General features: G+C 51.7%; 2 protein-coding genes across 4 annotated transcripts; one reads left to right on the top strand and one right to left on the bottom strand.

The window, feature by feature from the left end:
- Positions 1–801: 801 nt before the first annotated feature.
- Positions 802–10,295, bottom strand: ZSWIM7 (zinc finger SWIM-type containing 7). 3 transcript variants are annotated; one of them, XM_048324807.1, is made up of 6 exons: positions 10,086–10,295; positions 9,585–9,685; positions 7,873–7,894; positions 5,415–5,517; positions 1,506–1,610; positions 802–1,071 (listed from the first exon to the last, which is right to left on the bottom strand). In XM_048324807.1, the coding sequence occupies exons 2-6, from the start codon at positions 9,661–9,663 to the stop codon at positions 955–957; spliced, it is 426 nt and encodes a 141-aa protein (XP_048180764.1). In that variant the 5' UTR covers positions 9,664–9,685; positions 10,086–10,295; the 3' UTR covers positions 802–954. The 3 variants fall into 3 exon arrangements, with proteins under 3 accessions (XP_048180764.1, XP_048180763.1, XP_048180765.1); XM_048324806.1 differs by having other exon boundaries at positions 10,181–10,291; XM_048324808.1 differs by having other exon boundaries at positions 9,585–9,686; positions 10,186–10,290.
- Positions 10,296–10,336: 41 nt separating this feature from the next.
- On the top strand, positions 10,337–13,616 carry TTC19 (tetratricopeptide repeat domain 19). The gene is made up of 10 exons (XM_048324804.1): positions 10,337–10,533; positions 10,616–10,689; positions 10,759–10,869; positions 10,983–11,021; positions 11,495–11,551; positions 11,767–11,828; positions 11,957–12,051; positions 12,246–12,400; positions 12,681–12,843; positions 13,305–13,616. Exons 1-10 carry the CDS (start codon positions 10,350–10,352, stop codon positions 13,436–13,438), a joined length of 1,074 nt encoding a protein of 357 aa, XP_048180761.1. The 5' UTR covers positions 10,337–10,349; the 3' UTR covers positions 13,439–13,616.
- Positions 13,617–13,738: the final 122 nt, after the last annotated feature.

Below are 13,738 nucleotides of genomic sequence, written 5' to 3'. Positions count from 1 at the left end.
ATGGATGTGGTGCATCCTCAGTCCAGCCGTGCCATGGGGCTGTCAGGCACTAACTCTGGCCCAGGTCCCAATCACTGGCAAGGAAGTGCCTTTGTGGATCTGAGCCAAAGACATTTCAAGGCAAAATAAAACCAGGACACCTCCCTTGCCCCCCTCAATGAAAAGCTCTGAAGGTTTCTATAAAAATGTGAAGCAAAAAGGGCAGAGGAACTTTGTGCAGTGAGTGCAGCTGTGGCCATTCAGCTGTCACTGCTCACTGCTCTGATGGACATGGGTGGATGGGTTCTCCTGGTGTTGCTCAGATTTTGTGTTTGCAGTAACTGCTATTTACATACAGAATGCTTCATTTACCCCCACACCACCTGGCTCAGCCTGTGCCCCGTTATTTCTCGTGGTTATGTGTTCCCGTGGTGCAGCATGAGAGACCACACTGCATTTAGGGAGAACAGGGAATCCCAGCTGGAAGGAGCTGGTTCCCAGCTCAGGGCTGCTGTGTGGACAGGGAAGCAGCCTTGAGGTGGTCAGTGTGCCTGAAAACGGTCAATTTAAAGCACAGCAACCAGGATGATGCTTCCAAAGATCCTGTTCCAGTGGAAGCACAGAGCTGCCAGCACCTCAGGGTGCTGACACTGATGGATCAGGAACTGCTCTGAGCTGCCACCTGCAAAGAGCCACAGCAGCTCTTTAATCTCTGGATCACTGCAGGACTGTCTGCATCCCCACATCACAATTATTACAGATCAGTTCAAACATCTTCAGAAATCCCAAGAACAGAATAAATAAATGAAACTGAAGTCAACACAGGCTTAATTAATTAATTTATCAGTGCCAGGCTGCTAATTAATGTCACGCTTGGCTGCAGCACAGGAAGAAACCTACCAGCCACAACGAGCATTTGACAGCCTTGTAGATAGTAAAAATGCCAGCTACACAGCCCAGAGTGATCCAAATCCTTCATCCTTCATCCTCTTCCTCAGCCAGGAGGATGTTTGTGAGCTGCTCCTCAGACACAGACAGTTCCTGGCAGGCTCCCATGGCCTGGCTCAGGTAGACAGCCAGGATGTGTTTGCACTGCAAAGTTAACAGCAGGAGCAACACAGGAATGTCAGGCTCTGTCTGGACCAGGAATCCATCCAGCCCAAAATGTGTTTAATGAAGTGCTCAGCCCTCCCAGGGAGGGGGTTCCCTCCTGGCACGCCAAGCCCTGGCACAGGTGGTGCTCAGTGTCCCCAGTTCTGCCACCAGGACAATGCAATCCAGAGATCTGGCACACAGATCCTGGCTCCTGACACCCTCCCCACCACTGCAGACCCCCAAAAGCCCTCCCCAGCCCTGGCTGCATCCAAAACCTGGGGCTCTGAGGCCAGTGGCACAGTGGGTCGTGCTCAACCTGCATGGCCAACTCCACACGTTGTGTTTATTTGGAAATTTCAGGTTCAGGGAGCAGGGCAGAGCTTTGTCCCCTCTCCCCATCCCTGCCCCAGGGGATGAGGCAGAGAACTCACCAGGAGGCTCTCGCTCTTCTGCAACACAGAAAACCCAAAGGCAGGGCACGTGCAGAAGTGGCAGGAGCTGTAGCAGGTGTAGAGTTTCCCTGAGCTCCCAAGGACCTGAAACAGAGGCAGATGAGGAGTCAGAGGCAGGATTCACTTTAATTTCTCTGACTCAGGCTGGGTCTGCACTGACCCAGCAGTGAGGGGGAGGTGTCACAGTACAGAAGTGTCCCCAAACACTGCAGTGACCCACCTAAACTCGAAGCTCCTCAGGTCTCCCTGAGCACTTGCAGGGAGGCCTCTCCTTTCCCAACCACTGAAGGCTGTTCTGCTCCCAAAACCAGCTGCAGCTACTGGAATCCAGATCTGCCTGAATAAACAAAGCTGAAGTCTCCAGAGAAGCCTCTCTGCTCCATCTCTGCTTTGGGAACAGCACTGCCTGCTTTTCCCACATGCTGCTCCCTGCAAGGCTGGTGCTGAGGCTGCACCAGGGGTGTGGGGTGCAGCAAACAGGTGAGGGAAGCTTTTGTTTCCAGCGTGGGGCAATCTGTGCACTGCTGGAGCTGACTGCAGGATACAGGAAAGCCAACCTATGGATTGTTATTTCTCTTTTGGTTTCTTCAAGACTGGAAAACAGCTTTTGGGAAACTCCTTTAAGATCCCAATCCACGGCAAGGGAAGGGTCTGCAGGAGCAGAACACTTGCCCAGGCCCCAGGGCTCTGAGGGCACATCACAGCCCTCTCCCACCCCAGGCTTTAGACTCTGGTTGGGTTTGTGGCACACACACACCTAAATCCAAAGATAAACACAGGAAGTGAAAAGGAAATGGAGCTCTGCAGAATGCTGCTCCCCTCCAGGACATCCCTGGCATTCCAAACCCCTCCAGAGGAACATTGTCCCTCGTGGTCCAGAGCTGCACTTCCAAGGGGAGCCCTCCCCTGTCCCCTGTAGCTCTCCCTGCACCCTTTGCCCAACAGGGAACATCCAGAAGTTCGGGCTCTCCCACAGAAGTGCCAATGCCTCAAAGTCCCCCTCACTCTCAGCAGATCCAGGACACAAACCTCACATTCCCATTTCAGGGTAAACCACTTTTTTTTCAGTCTGGCCTTTCCCCTGGGTCCTCTTTTCACTGCAGGCTGAGTTTGTTTCACTTGTGATAAGTTTGTTTTCCTCTAGCCCCTTTGATTGTTTTTTCCAAGATGAAGTATTCCGATGGTGCCTTTCCTTCAGAAGTGTTTTCCTTGGAGGAGGGGGGGAAGCCACAGACAGACACTGCCAGATTTGGGCTGAGCTCAGCGTTCCCCCATCCTGACCCAGATGGCAAGAACACAGCCTCTGCCTAATAAGGCAAAATCTAAAATCCAAAGAGTGAAAGAAAAAGGTGCCTCTGTTCCTGGCCAGCTGCAGCCCAGCCAGGCACTGGGGTGCTCTCCTGGCCCTGAGGTGAGATTTCCTTCTGCTGTCCTCATCCCTGGGCACTTGCTGGCTGCTCAGTGAGGAGAAATCCCCCTGGAGGTGTCCCTGCCAGGGTATGGGAGCACAGGAGGGTCAGCTGAGGCACCAGCACATGGACAGACAGACAGGCAGGCAGCACCACAGCCTGTGCCAGGGCCTGCTGCTCAAACCTTTCACCGTGGGGCATCTGCCACACAGTTCTAGGAAATGAATGAAAAAAGACATAATAAAAAAGAAGATCCCAGTAAAAGTGCAGGATGTGAGCAGTGCCAGCTGGCAGGGCTAAAGCACTGCCTCTGCCCTGCTTCACTCCCACAGCTCAGCAGTTCTGCCACTTGGGCACAACTAAAGGGTGCCCCAAATCCTTCTGCCACATGCAGCACAGCTCCCCCATCAGCCAGATCCACCATCCCTGCACCGTCCCTGCAGCAGGTAACATTTATCCCTGATCTCAGCAAGGCAGGTATTGTCCAAGCTCTCTTGGGATGATTTCAGCTCTGAGGCATCCAGCCCTTGGACACTCCATCCGTGCTGCTCCTCTGTTAAACAGCAAGGGCATTAATGCCCAGGCATTAAGAGACAAATCACAGCTTTCATTTGACTGCTGAGGGCTTTCTTCTCCCATTTCAGCTCCTGAGGGCAAGAGCTGCCCACACTACAGGGCCTGTCTGAGCAGAGCCTTCCTCCCCTGGAGCAGGACCTAAGATGTGCTGGGTGATAGGGAATTATCAACAGCTCAGATTTGGCTGTAATGACCCAAAGGAGTTTCACAACAGAACCAACCTCATGGCCTCAAAGAGTTCTCCAGACCCAGCTGCAAGTGGAAGCACCACCTCACATTCCAGCTCAACCACATCTGGGTGCAAATGGCAGGGCTGACTTTGTGGGGGATAATTAACAGGGATGATTCTGCAGTGTCCAGGCAGCCATGGATGCCCCTCTCCCCAGGAGCACTCAGCTGGGGGACATCTCCACACATTCCTACACCACACAGGAATGAAGAGCCAGGACTCCAGTGCAGTGTCCCACCCAGGAGTTCGGCTTCTAGGAGCCCAGATCGTGTTCCTGTCACTGCTCCAGCCAGCAGCCTCAGGGGAGACTCTGCTCTTTGTTTCTGCATCTGAGACAGCTGTGATGAGGAAGAATTTCACAATGGCACCAACCTCACACCCCCGGAGAAAATATCTCTTCAGATTCCTCTGTTAATGAACTCATCAGTGTGGCCTTAATCAGCAATCAAGCTCCACTGAAGAGGAATGCAGCTGGAGGCACACAGGAACCTGCTTCCTGTAGGTTTGTCCTGCATCAACTCCCTGACCCTCCTGTCCAGGGGTTCTTTTTCCACATGGAAACCAGAGGCTCCCTTTCTCTGCAGAGGCAGGAGAGCAGTTCTGACACTTGTCCCTTTACAGTGTGCACCAGTGGAGCCCATTATTAACATCAGTAGATATTAATTGATGCCCAGTAAAGCTCTGCCTCAGCCTGCAGGGCCTGACAAAGCTCTGCAAGGAGAGTGTGACCATTCTCTGCCCAGTGGCATTTTCAGACAAGCAACAGTAAAAAAGGGAAAGCCTTTGAGCATTCAATTAATCAGCAAGGCAGCTGCTGTCTAAGAGTGCTGGAAGCTTCCTAGGCTTTACCAAACATCCACAGGCAAGCCCTCAACTGGAATCCAAGGCTGTGTTCTCGAGCCCTGGTTATGATTCATGTCGCTCTGGAGGGGCCCATGTCCTCTCCATGGCCCCAGAAGTGATAAAGGCTCCATGTGCAAGCTCTGAACACGTGAGAAGGGTTTGTGCCCTTAGCCAGGCCTGACTTCACAGCTCTGCTCTCACCCTACACGACCCCAAAGCACCTCCAGGGCAGGAGAGAAGGTCCTTTGCAGAGGAGATACTTGGAAATGTTCTACTTGTTCCTCACTCCTGTGCTGTAATTGATCTTAGGGCTGAGGTGAGCTCTTCTCCCCAAAACGCCATTTCATGGAGATGTTTCTGTGATTCACAGACTTGGCTACACTGAACCAGAATGAAACCCACGGGTTTGGCCTGCATTGCTTCCTCCCAGGCAGCAAAGATGCCCTGCCAAGCAGAGGTCAAGAGGGGAAAGAAATGCAGTGATGGCAGATAACACTGAGCTGTGTACAGCTGGTCAAGAGGAAGAGCTTCCTTTGCTGGATAGGATGAGGGTAATAAAGCAAAATTAGCAGTCCCTGGAAAACTTCCTCCTGACTGTGATGCCCACAAACACATAAATTGTCTCTGGCTGGCTGGGAGCCACAAAGAAAATGGTACTGAACCGTGCTGCTTTAATTCTAGCCTGTGGCTGCTGCTCTCCAGTGTCACTTCAGGAGCTTGTAAAACATTGGTGTTCTCTCTGTGTTTATCCATGCTCTGCAAGTCAGGAAAACACTGGCTCAAATGCCAGCTGGAAACCACCAGAAAGCAAGAGCAAAGAGGAGCATGTACCTGGTACAGAGTCCTTCCACTGGGGGCAATGACTCGGGTGACAGAACGCTGATCCACCAAGTCCAGAGCTGGGACTGCAGATGGGCCAAAAATGAACTTCAACCTGGAAGAGAATGTGTCTCTAGTTAGGTCACAGCACAAAGGAGACCACCTGGCTCAGCCCCAGTGCACAGTGGAGCCCAGAAGGTGCCCATTGCAAAAAGAAAGACATTTTTCCTTGTTGCAGTAACTGTGAAAATGTCCCATGGGCACAAAAGGCACAAACAGGGATTTTAGGGGATCACATGGAGCCAGACTTGGCAGTGCTCAGGGGAAAAGGGGCTCGTGCTCTGGGACACCTTAACTGCAATTCCAGGCTGTCCTGAATGCGCTGCCCTGGATCAGAGGATTGATCAGGTGGTCTTAAATCCCAGCTCCAGGCATGGACCACACATCTCCTTGGAGAAAGGAGAGAGCAAGGATGATCCATAGTTCCTGGAGCAATAGGAACTAGGGCTCCTTCCTCATCCCTTGGAAATCAGTTCAAACCCTGGGGAACAAGTGAGTCATTTTGTAGTGATCACATCGCCTCCATCACAGTCACAACTGAGGGATAAATTATCCTTTCCCTACCCACCAAACTGCATCAGGAGGAAGCTGGAGAGCATCAGGGAATTACTTAAGACACTCCACTGCACATGGAGACACCAGTTAGCATCAGTTTTGCATTTGTGACCCAGCTACGAGCACGGCTCGGGACAGCCAAGCTATTCCAGATAAACACCCAGGGGCAGCACGTGCCTTATGTCCCTCCACTCTCCCTAAAAACCCTTTCCCTTTCAGGCAGGACACGTGCAGGGATGCACAGCATTTATGGATGAAGGAGTGCCTGGGATGGGCACCACTGCACATCCCTGCAAGGGGGATTTTATCTCCTGCTGGTGCTGTGCAGGGGTATATGATAAGGTGTGTGTTAAATATGGACATTGCACCCTCAGCCTATTGTCCAGGCAGCTCACAGGCTTCAAAGTTATTTTAGACCAATAAATCCAGCTGCTCTGTTTCCAAAGAGCTCAGGGGCAACTCAGTTAACTTTACAGACCTTTCATCCGCTGAGAAAACTCTGTGTAGTCTAGATTGGTTCCAAGGGTAAACAACAAGGAAATCAGCAGTGATGAAAAGATAGCACCAAACACGAGCAGGAGACCAAGAGAAAGGGGAAAGTTTCCAAGTCCAGGGAGGACACAGCAAGGCAGAGCCCCAGCACGGCTGAGTCAAGCTCATTGATAAGCAGCCAAGCAGACAGACAGATTCCAGGAAGACCAAAACTTGCACAAACTCAAGGCAAAAATGGCTGGCTCCCTCTGAGGGCTGCGGGGAGGTGGGTGGGGGAATGCTCCACATAAGACATTCCTTGATGATTAGGTTTGGGACTAGAAGGGGGCTGAGCTCAGTGAGTTTCAGGAACTCTTTTCAAATTTAGGGAATTCTTTTCTTGCGTATATCAGTTCAACAGGAAATGCCCACAGAAAATTCAAGGACTTTGGAGATTTGGAAGAGTTTGGGAAATTAAATCAGAATACTTCTGAGCTACCGGTTGCAGGGAATTGATGGAAATTTGGCTGCCAAGAGTTACCACCCAACCATTATTAAACTTAACAAAGGAATTTCTTTTCTCTTCTGAGGAGAAGGAAACAAAAGCTTTCACGAGGCTGGTCAAATCTAATCCCACCTTTCAAAGGCCACTGTGGTCCCAGGAGAGGGAGGCAGCACACCTTTCACAAGTGTCAGATAACTTTAAGGCAAAGGCATTAAGGCCTGGAGGGTTCCCGGTGATCTCATCCCCTGGCAGGCAGGAGCACAAGGTTAAAGATGAATCTGAAAAGTCTCTTTCACTGTGACAATGCCTGTTCTCTGCCTTCAACACCAACTGGTGAGGGCTGAAGTTGTGAAACTTGGATCACCGATGGGGAATGACTGAAGTATTCACAAGGGTGACAAACCTGACCTGAGACTGCTCCTCAACAGAAGAAAACTCTCAATCTCCACGTTAACAATTCCCTGGTGCAGGGTGATGATAAGAACACTTCTGCCTCTCTATCACACATGCCCATGACTCAAACAGCAGGAGTGACCTCAGGGTGCTCACAGTGATAGGAAGGCAGAGGGATGAATCACCCTGGAACAGTCCACTCTCACAGCTAACTCCTTCCAGATCTGAGAGTGGACTCAGAGCTCAGGTTTAAATTAGAGCAAGTCATCACAGGAAATTCAGTGATACAGACTTAATTTCACGAATCTCTGGAAAAAAACCCTTCAGAACCTTCATTTGCACCACCACCAAAACCATGCAGCATTTTTGTGTTTCAGCAGCACTTGGTCAAACACTGGAGAAAACCAGCAGCCCCAAGATGAGAGCTGACCACCAAGTGCCCTTCAGCAGGGCCTTGGGGCAGGAACTGAAGCAGAAGACACTCACCCCAGCAGCAGGTCATCAGGGACTGCAACAGAAAGAAAAGGAAACGTGATTTTGCAGAATTTCACATCACAGGAGGATCATTGTCCCCCCAGGGTATCCCCAGAGGACACACAGAACTGCAGGGCTCTCACCATCCTCTCTAGCCACCAAAAAAGCAACAAGGAGCAGCAAAATGATCCATGATGGCAGTGCTCAGGCACTTATCAAGTACAGCAATCACAACTGCAGAGATTCGTTTTAAGAAGAAATGCAGAAGCCCAAATGTACTTTCTTTTATGACATCCTACTTTTTAAAAGCACACAATAAAAGGCAGGAGGCCTCAGCGTCTTACTCTGTCACTTTAAGAATCTGGTTAAAAATACATTTATATATTATTTTTCCCTGAAACTCTCTTGGCATGAATTGAGAGCTCTGGCATCACAACTTTAAAAATGTTGTTCTTTTCCCAGCAGAGTCCTGCAGGGCGCCACTGGTTTATGGCCTTTAATACAGCCCACTGAAACGCTGTGTCTTCGTTTATTGGAACTTCTCGTTAAGATGGAAAGTTACACTCAAGCAAAGCAGTGTGTTTGTTGTAGCTGACAGCTCAGGCTCTGCTTGTCCAGTCTGATCTTTCTGTTATCACCCAGGGGACACAGTGTACTCTGTCTCCATATCCCACTGGAAGATCTGGATTTTTGACTTTAAAATCTTTTTCTTCCAACAATTCAAAATACTCTCTATGACTTGCACTGTCGGTTTGAATTTTCCAGCTTTATTTGAATTTAATTCTGCAAAGGGATCGATCATTTTGTCTCCACAGCTCTGTCTCAGTGTGCTTTAGTACCACTCTGCTTTAGTACCACTTTTTTTTTTTTTTTTTGCATACTTCAGAACAGGATTTATAAAGCTCTTTTAAAAGTCACATGTAGATTTTGGATCTACTCTAAATTGACAGGAACCACAGTGCAAGGCTGCCAAAAAGCTGTCACTCTGACAGTTTAGACATGAAGTTTCTGCCCATCCCTCACTCCCATGTAGTGCTCAGACAGATCTATCTGAATTCTTATTTGTATGGGTTTTGTGCAGTTAAAAATATTCCTTCAGCAGACACTTTCCTTAGGAAGAGCCATTCTGTGCAACTCATCCAGTAAACACAAACATTAATATTCTCTTAGCACAGGTCACAGAGCAGTGAAGGTATTTGTTCTTAACTAGCTGCTGGAATTGGCCAGGATGTCACTGCTGGCTTGTGCTCGTTTCATTGAAGCACTGGGAAGTTGTTCCTTGCCCTGGGATCACCAGCACACCCCCTCTGCCGGTCAGACAGGCAACGGGTTTCGGAAATTTCCCGTCCCAACTCTTTAACTTTTGGGATTGGTGAGTCTATAGAACCAGCAGTGCAGAGGGCACAGCAAAATTCCTGCCACAGGCACTAATTTATCATCCCTCAAGTGTGACCACGTGCACCAGGAGCTCTAAGAAGCAGAATTACCCCTATGTCTCACATTCAAAAAAAAAAGTGTGCAAACTGGTGTGGTTTTTGAATTTGACTTCGAGAAGGGGCTGCTCCTCATTATCTGTGCTTCACACCTGTCTGTTGTCACAAACAGGGACAGAAAGGCCACTCCTGAGACAAGAGGGTCTGGTAAGAAAGGGGAGGCCAATGGCCCGATCACTCCGTGTGAGAGGCCCCGTTCCTGGCCACTGCCTGCAGAGATCCTTCACGTACCGTGTGAGCTCTCCTGAAAAGCCTTTTTGATCTCTCTCAAGAGCTCTTCTGCTACTGCTGGCAAGGTACTACTGTCCATCCCACTGGCGCCGGACTCATCCCTGGGAACGAGACAGGAGACAGTGGGAAATCATTGGGGTCACCACGGTCACTGCGCATCGGGAGGGTTTATCTGGGCACTCTATCCCAACCCAGCAACCAGGCCAAGGAACGGCACCCTCGGCAACTTTTAAAACGTGTTTTTTACACGGTTCCCCACAAACACACGGGTGTCTCTGAGATGCCCCCACATAAACACAGGTCCGGTGCAAGGGACCGGTCGCTGCCCAGGGAAGAAGATGTTCCTCCTCATGTCCAGGTGGCACCTCCTGGGCATCATTTTTGCCCGTTTCTCTGGTGCCACTGCCGGACAAGCAGAGCTTGGTCCAGCCTCCTGTCACCCCTCTTTAGGGATTTACACACATGATCCCCTTTCTGCAGCCCCTGCTCCCTCAGCCTTTCCTGGGTGATGCTCCAGCCCCTCGCTCATCTTTGTCCGCCCCGCTCCGCGTCCCTCGCGTGCTGAGGAGCCCGGCAGAGGACAGGCCGCTCCTCACCAGGCCGGGCAGAGGGGCGGGCCCCGCTCCCTGCCCCGCTCCCGGTGCTCTTCCCGACGGGAGCAGCTCCCGTTCCCGGTACCGCTCCGGCCGTGACGTCACGGCAGCGCCCCGTGCCCGCGGTGACGTCACGCACGGCGCGCGCGCGCCCTTAAAGGGCCCGCTCGGAATGGCGGCGGCGGCAGCGCTGCCGCGGGCCCTGTCCCGGCTGTGCCCCCGGCGCTGCCCCGCCCCGCTGCCCCGGCCCGTCTGGACAGGGGGACACCGGGGACACCGCGGGGACACCGGCACCGCGGGGCTGGCGCGGCCGCGCTGGGCACGGCCGGCCGGCGCTGCGCTGGCCTTCCTGGGAGGTGAGAGGGGCGGCGGCCACCGGGCAGCGCGCACCCAGCACCGGGCACCCAGCAGCGGGCACCCACCACCCTGTCCCCGCAGGGTTCTCCCTCTTCCCGCGGCACGAAGAGGAGGGCGGCGAAGACGCCATCATCCTGCTGCTGAAGAGAGCCAAGGTGAGGTGCGGGGCCCGCGGGCGGTCCCTGCGCGGGGCCCGGCGCTGACCGGCGCTCGTCCCCCCGCAGCTCAGCGCCGTGAAGGGGGAGCTGGCCCAGGCCGAGCAGCTCCTGCACCAGGCCCTGCGGCGGGCGCAGCAGGAGGAGAACAGGCAGGCCGTCATCTACACCTACAGCATGGTGAGCAGCGGGGCTTGGGCCCAGCTCGGGGTGCAGCTGGAGGGAGAAGGAGAAGCGGCTGAGGATCGTCGCCATTGCCTTGGTGGAGCTTCAGCAGTGTCTGTCTCTTCCAGATGGGGAACGTGGCCTATATGCAGGGACAGCTGGACAACGTGAGTAACTCTGGTTTTTCCCTCTGGAGTTTTAGAGGTTGACATCTTGTGCGTGGTCTCGAAGGTGTGGGGTGCTGGCACAAGCTGCAGACTGAGAGCAGAGATCACCCAGTGCAAAGCAGAATGAGCCCCCTCAGGACTGCAGTCCCATGAGCACATCACGTTAAGAAAGATGCTCTCACGGTTAAGGTTTGAGCTCCAACACGGTGTGCAAGGGAAGGAGTACTTCTTACTGTGAAATGCTGCAGCTGAGCAGGGAGATGGCTGCTCCAAGGAGCTCACACAGACAGGGTAAAAGTCTGGCTGCTGCAGCAGTGCTCAAGAAGAAACTGAAAGAACCCACTGGTTCAGTACCACTGGGCTCTGGTCAGCCCTTCTGGTCTTGATGTAGTGTCAATGCCACAAAAAAAATGCCCCTCCCCCTAGTCTGCTTCTGCTTTGTTTTAAAATGCTCTTCAAAATTCTCATTTCAGGCAGAAAAGCTCTACAAAGCAACTATGAGCTATATGCTTGCAGGGGACACAAAGGAGGTACGTTCTTCTGAGAGGCTTCCAGTGCTGCCCTACTCTTTACCTTATTTCTTGTGCTGCAATGCCTCTTACTGGAGATTGGCAATACTGTAATGGATGGCAGCTCTGGAGTCAAAAAGATGGGGATTTTTAGGGTCTAAACTCTCTGAGAAAATGGTGTTTCTTTTGGGGAAATACAAGAAGTGTAACAGTTGCATTGCATGTCCTCCTGGCAGGATGACAACGCCATCCTTGAGATGTCCCTCAAGCTGGCCAGTATCTACGCTGCTCAAAACCAGTGAGTACCCAGCAACAGGTGTCATCTGCTTTCATCTCAGCTTTGCAGTGGTGGTGGGGTGGCCAAGCAGAGGCTCTTTAATGAGGGATCCTTCAGGGATGGAAGGAGCTTTGCTTTGCACTTTGCAGGCACAAATTAGCTGTAGCTGGCTACCAGTTCTGCATCCTGACACTAGAGGAGAAGATTGCCAAGGAAAAGGACTTGCCTGAGGATGTCTTATCAGGTGGGCAGCCTGGCCTGCCAAAGGCTTCTCATCTTTTCTCCATTTCCCTGTCCTGGATGTTGTTTCTGTATTGCCTAAGCACCATCCTCATGTCAATCCATTGTCTTCACACTGCCTGAGTTTCTTGCTGTGGTAGGATGGAGGCTCATGCTGGATCCTGTGGCAGTGATCACTTCACTCCTCTCTGTTTGCAGCTGAAGAAAAGGCCAACACACGGCTCCTGCTTGGGATGAGCCTGGACTCCTATGCCCGCTACCTCCTGAACATCAGTGAGCTCCCAGCAGCACAAAAAATGTATGAGAAGGCTCTGCAGATATCAAATGATGTTCAGGGAGAGACTCACCCACAGGTGATTTGTACAGCAGTAGCTGGACTCTACGGAAGGAAAGGCTGATCTGTAGGGAATGAGGTAGCCCTGGAGCAGCTCTGGTGACCTCAGACATGGCCAGCACTACCTGAGGCTGGTTTCCTGCCAGGAAGGACGAGCATGCAAATACAGAAATACAGCACACTTTCTTACTGAAAGCTTCTCTGGCAAATGCTGCTTTTCCTAGTGGGACAGGGAATGAATGTGGTGCTTCTGCTGCCCCAGACTGCTCCACAAGCTTCCCTTTTCCCTCCTGGTGCAGAGTGTGGTGCTGATGAATGACCTGGCCACGGTGCTGGATGCTCAGGGACACTACGAGGAGGCGCTCACCTACGTCAGGAGGGCAGCAGAGCTGGCAAGGGACACTCAGCACCCCGAGGAGCACATGGTGCTCAATAACCTGGCAGCAATCCTGATGCACAAAGGTCAGTGAATGAATGCCCAGCCTGTCACTGAGCTTGTGCTGACTGCAGAGATCTGGATCTGTATTCTAGGGCTGAGCTATAGTGCTGGTTTGGGGTTATTAGTTTTAGTTTAAGCAGTAGGTCAGACTTTGAATTGCTTTCACAAACTGAATTTAGCCTGACCCAAAAGGTTGCCAGGAGATCTTGTTTCCCATGCATTCAGTAACTTTTCCAAAAGGACACAAGGCATGCATGACATTTGTTTCTACAAGATTTTAATGCTGGAGCAGCACCATGTCCCATCATCACTGCTGCTCTCCAGCTCTCAGAGTTGGCAACCTATCAGGATGTTTTCTGAACCTCCCTAGGTCTTGATGTGTTCCAGGTAGTCCTTGTCCTTTGCATGTGATCAGCTTCAGGAGGGGGCCGTGATAATGGGTGATGGAACTGGGTAGCCAGGCCTCTTTTCCCTCTTGCTACAGAAGATTTCCTGCAAGCAAAACAAGTGTACAAAGAAGCTCTCAAGCAGGCAAAGCAGAAGGGAGATGCTGCTTCTGTCCAGCATATCCAGGAGGAACTAGCTGAGCTGGCCAAGAGGAGAAAGGGCTCCAAGTAAGTTTGGCCACAGAGTCCAACCTTGAGGTGAGTGAAGGCAGCAAGGGTTGGTCAGCACAGGCAGCCTGGGACCAGCTCGGTGCAATTCTCCAGAGAAACAGCAATGAGGAGTTTCAGGACTGCTTAAGAGGAGGGGCTGCCACTGCCTAAAAGCCCAAAATAAAGGTGTGAAATCTTAAGGGTGTGAATGTGTGGTGTAGTTTGTGGTTTGACTGACCTACTGTGCTAAGTGATTTAATTTTGGCTGCCTAAGTGCAAGTCTGGCCTGGTATTAAAACCTGTGTTAAAATCAAGGAGTAGC

The sequence above is a fragment of the Corvus hawaiiensis genome, chromosome 20 (genome assembly GCF_020740725.1).
Source record: "Corvus hawaiiensis isolate bCorHaw1 chromosome 20, bCorHaw1.pri.cur, whole genome shotgun sequence".
Lineage (NCBI taxonomy): Eukaryota > Metazoa > Chordata > Aves > Passeriformes > Corvidae > Corvus > Corvus hawaiiensis.
This window is presented reverse-complemented; position numbering and strand designations above follow the sequence as displayed.

Excerpts from the sequence above, each read along its gene's own strand:
- ZSWIM7 (XM_048324807.1), bottom strand. The coding sequence starts at position 9,663 with ATGGACAGTAGTACCTTGCCAGCAGTAGCAGAAGAGCTCTTGAGAGAG. Across the intron at positions 5,518-7,872 it reads CCTGATGACCTGCTGCTGGG|GTTGAAGTTCATTTTTGGCC; the intron begins GTGAGTGTCTTC and ends ATTCTCTTCCAG. Across the intron at positions 1,611-5,414 it reads GTGGAAGGACTCTGTACCAG|GTCCTTGGGAGCTCAGGGAA; the intron begins GTACATGCTCCT and ends CCTCTGTTTCAG.
- TTC19 (XM_048324804.1), top strand. The coding sequence starts at position 10,350 with ATGGCGGCGGCGGCAGCGCTGCCGCGGGCCCTGTCCCGGCTGTGCCCC. Across the intron at positions 11,022-11,494 it reads TGCAGGGACAGCTGGACAAC|GCAGAAAAGCTCTACAAAGC; the intron begins GTGAGTAACTCT and ends TTCTCATTTCAG. Across the intron at positions 11,829-11,956 it reads ATCTACGCTGCTCAAAACCA|GCACAAATTAGCTGTAGCTG; the intron begins GTGAGTACCCAG and ends TGCACTTTGCAG.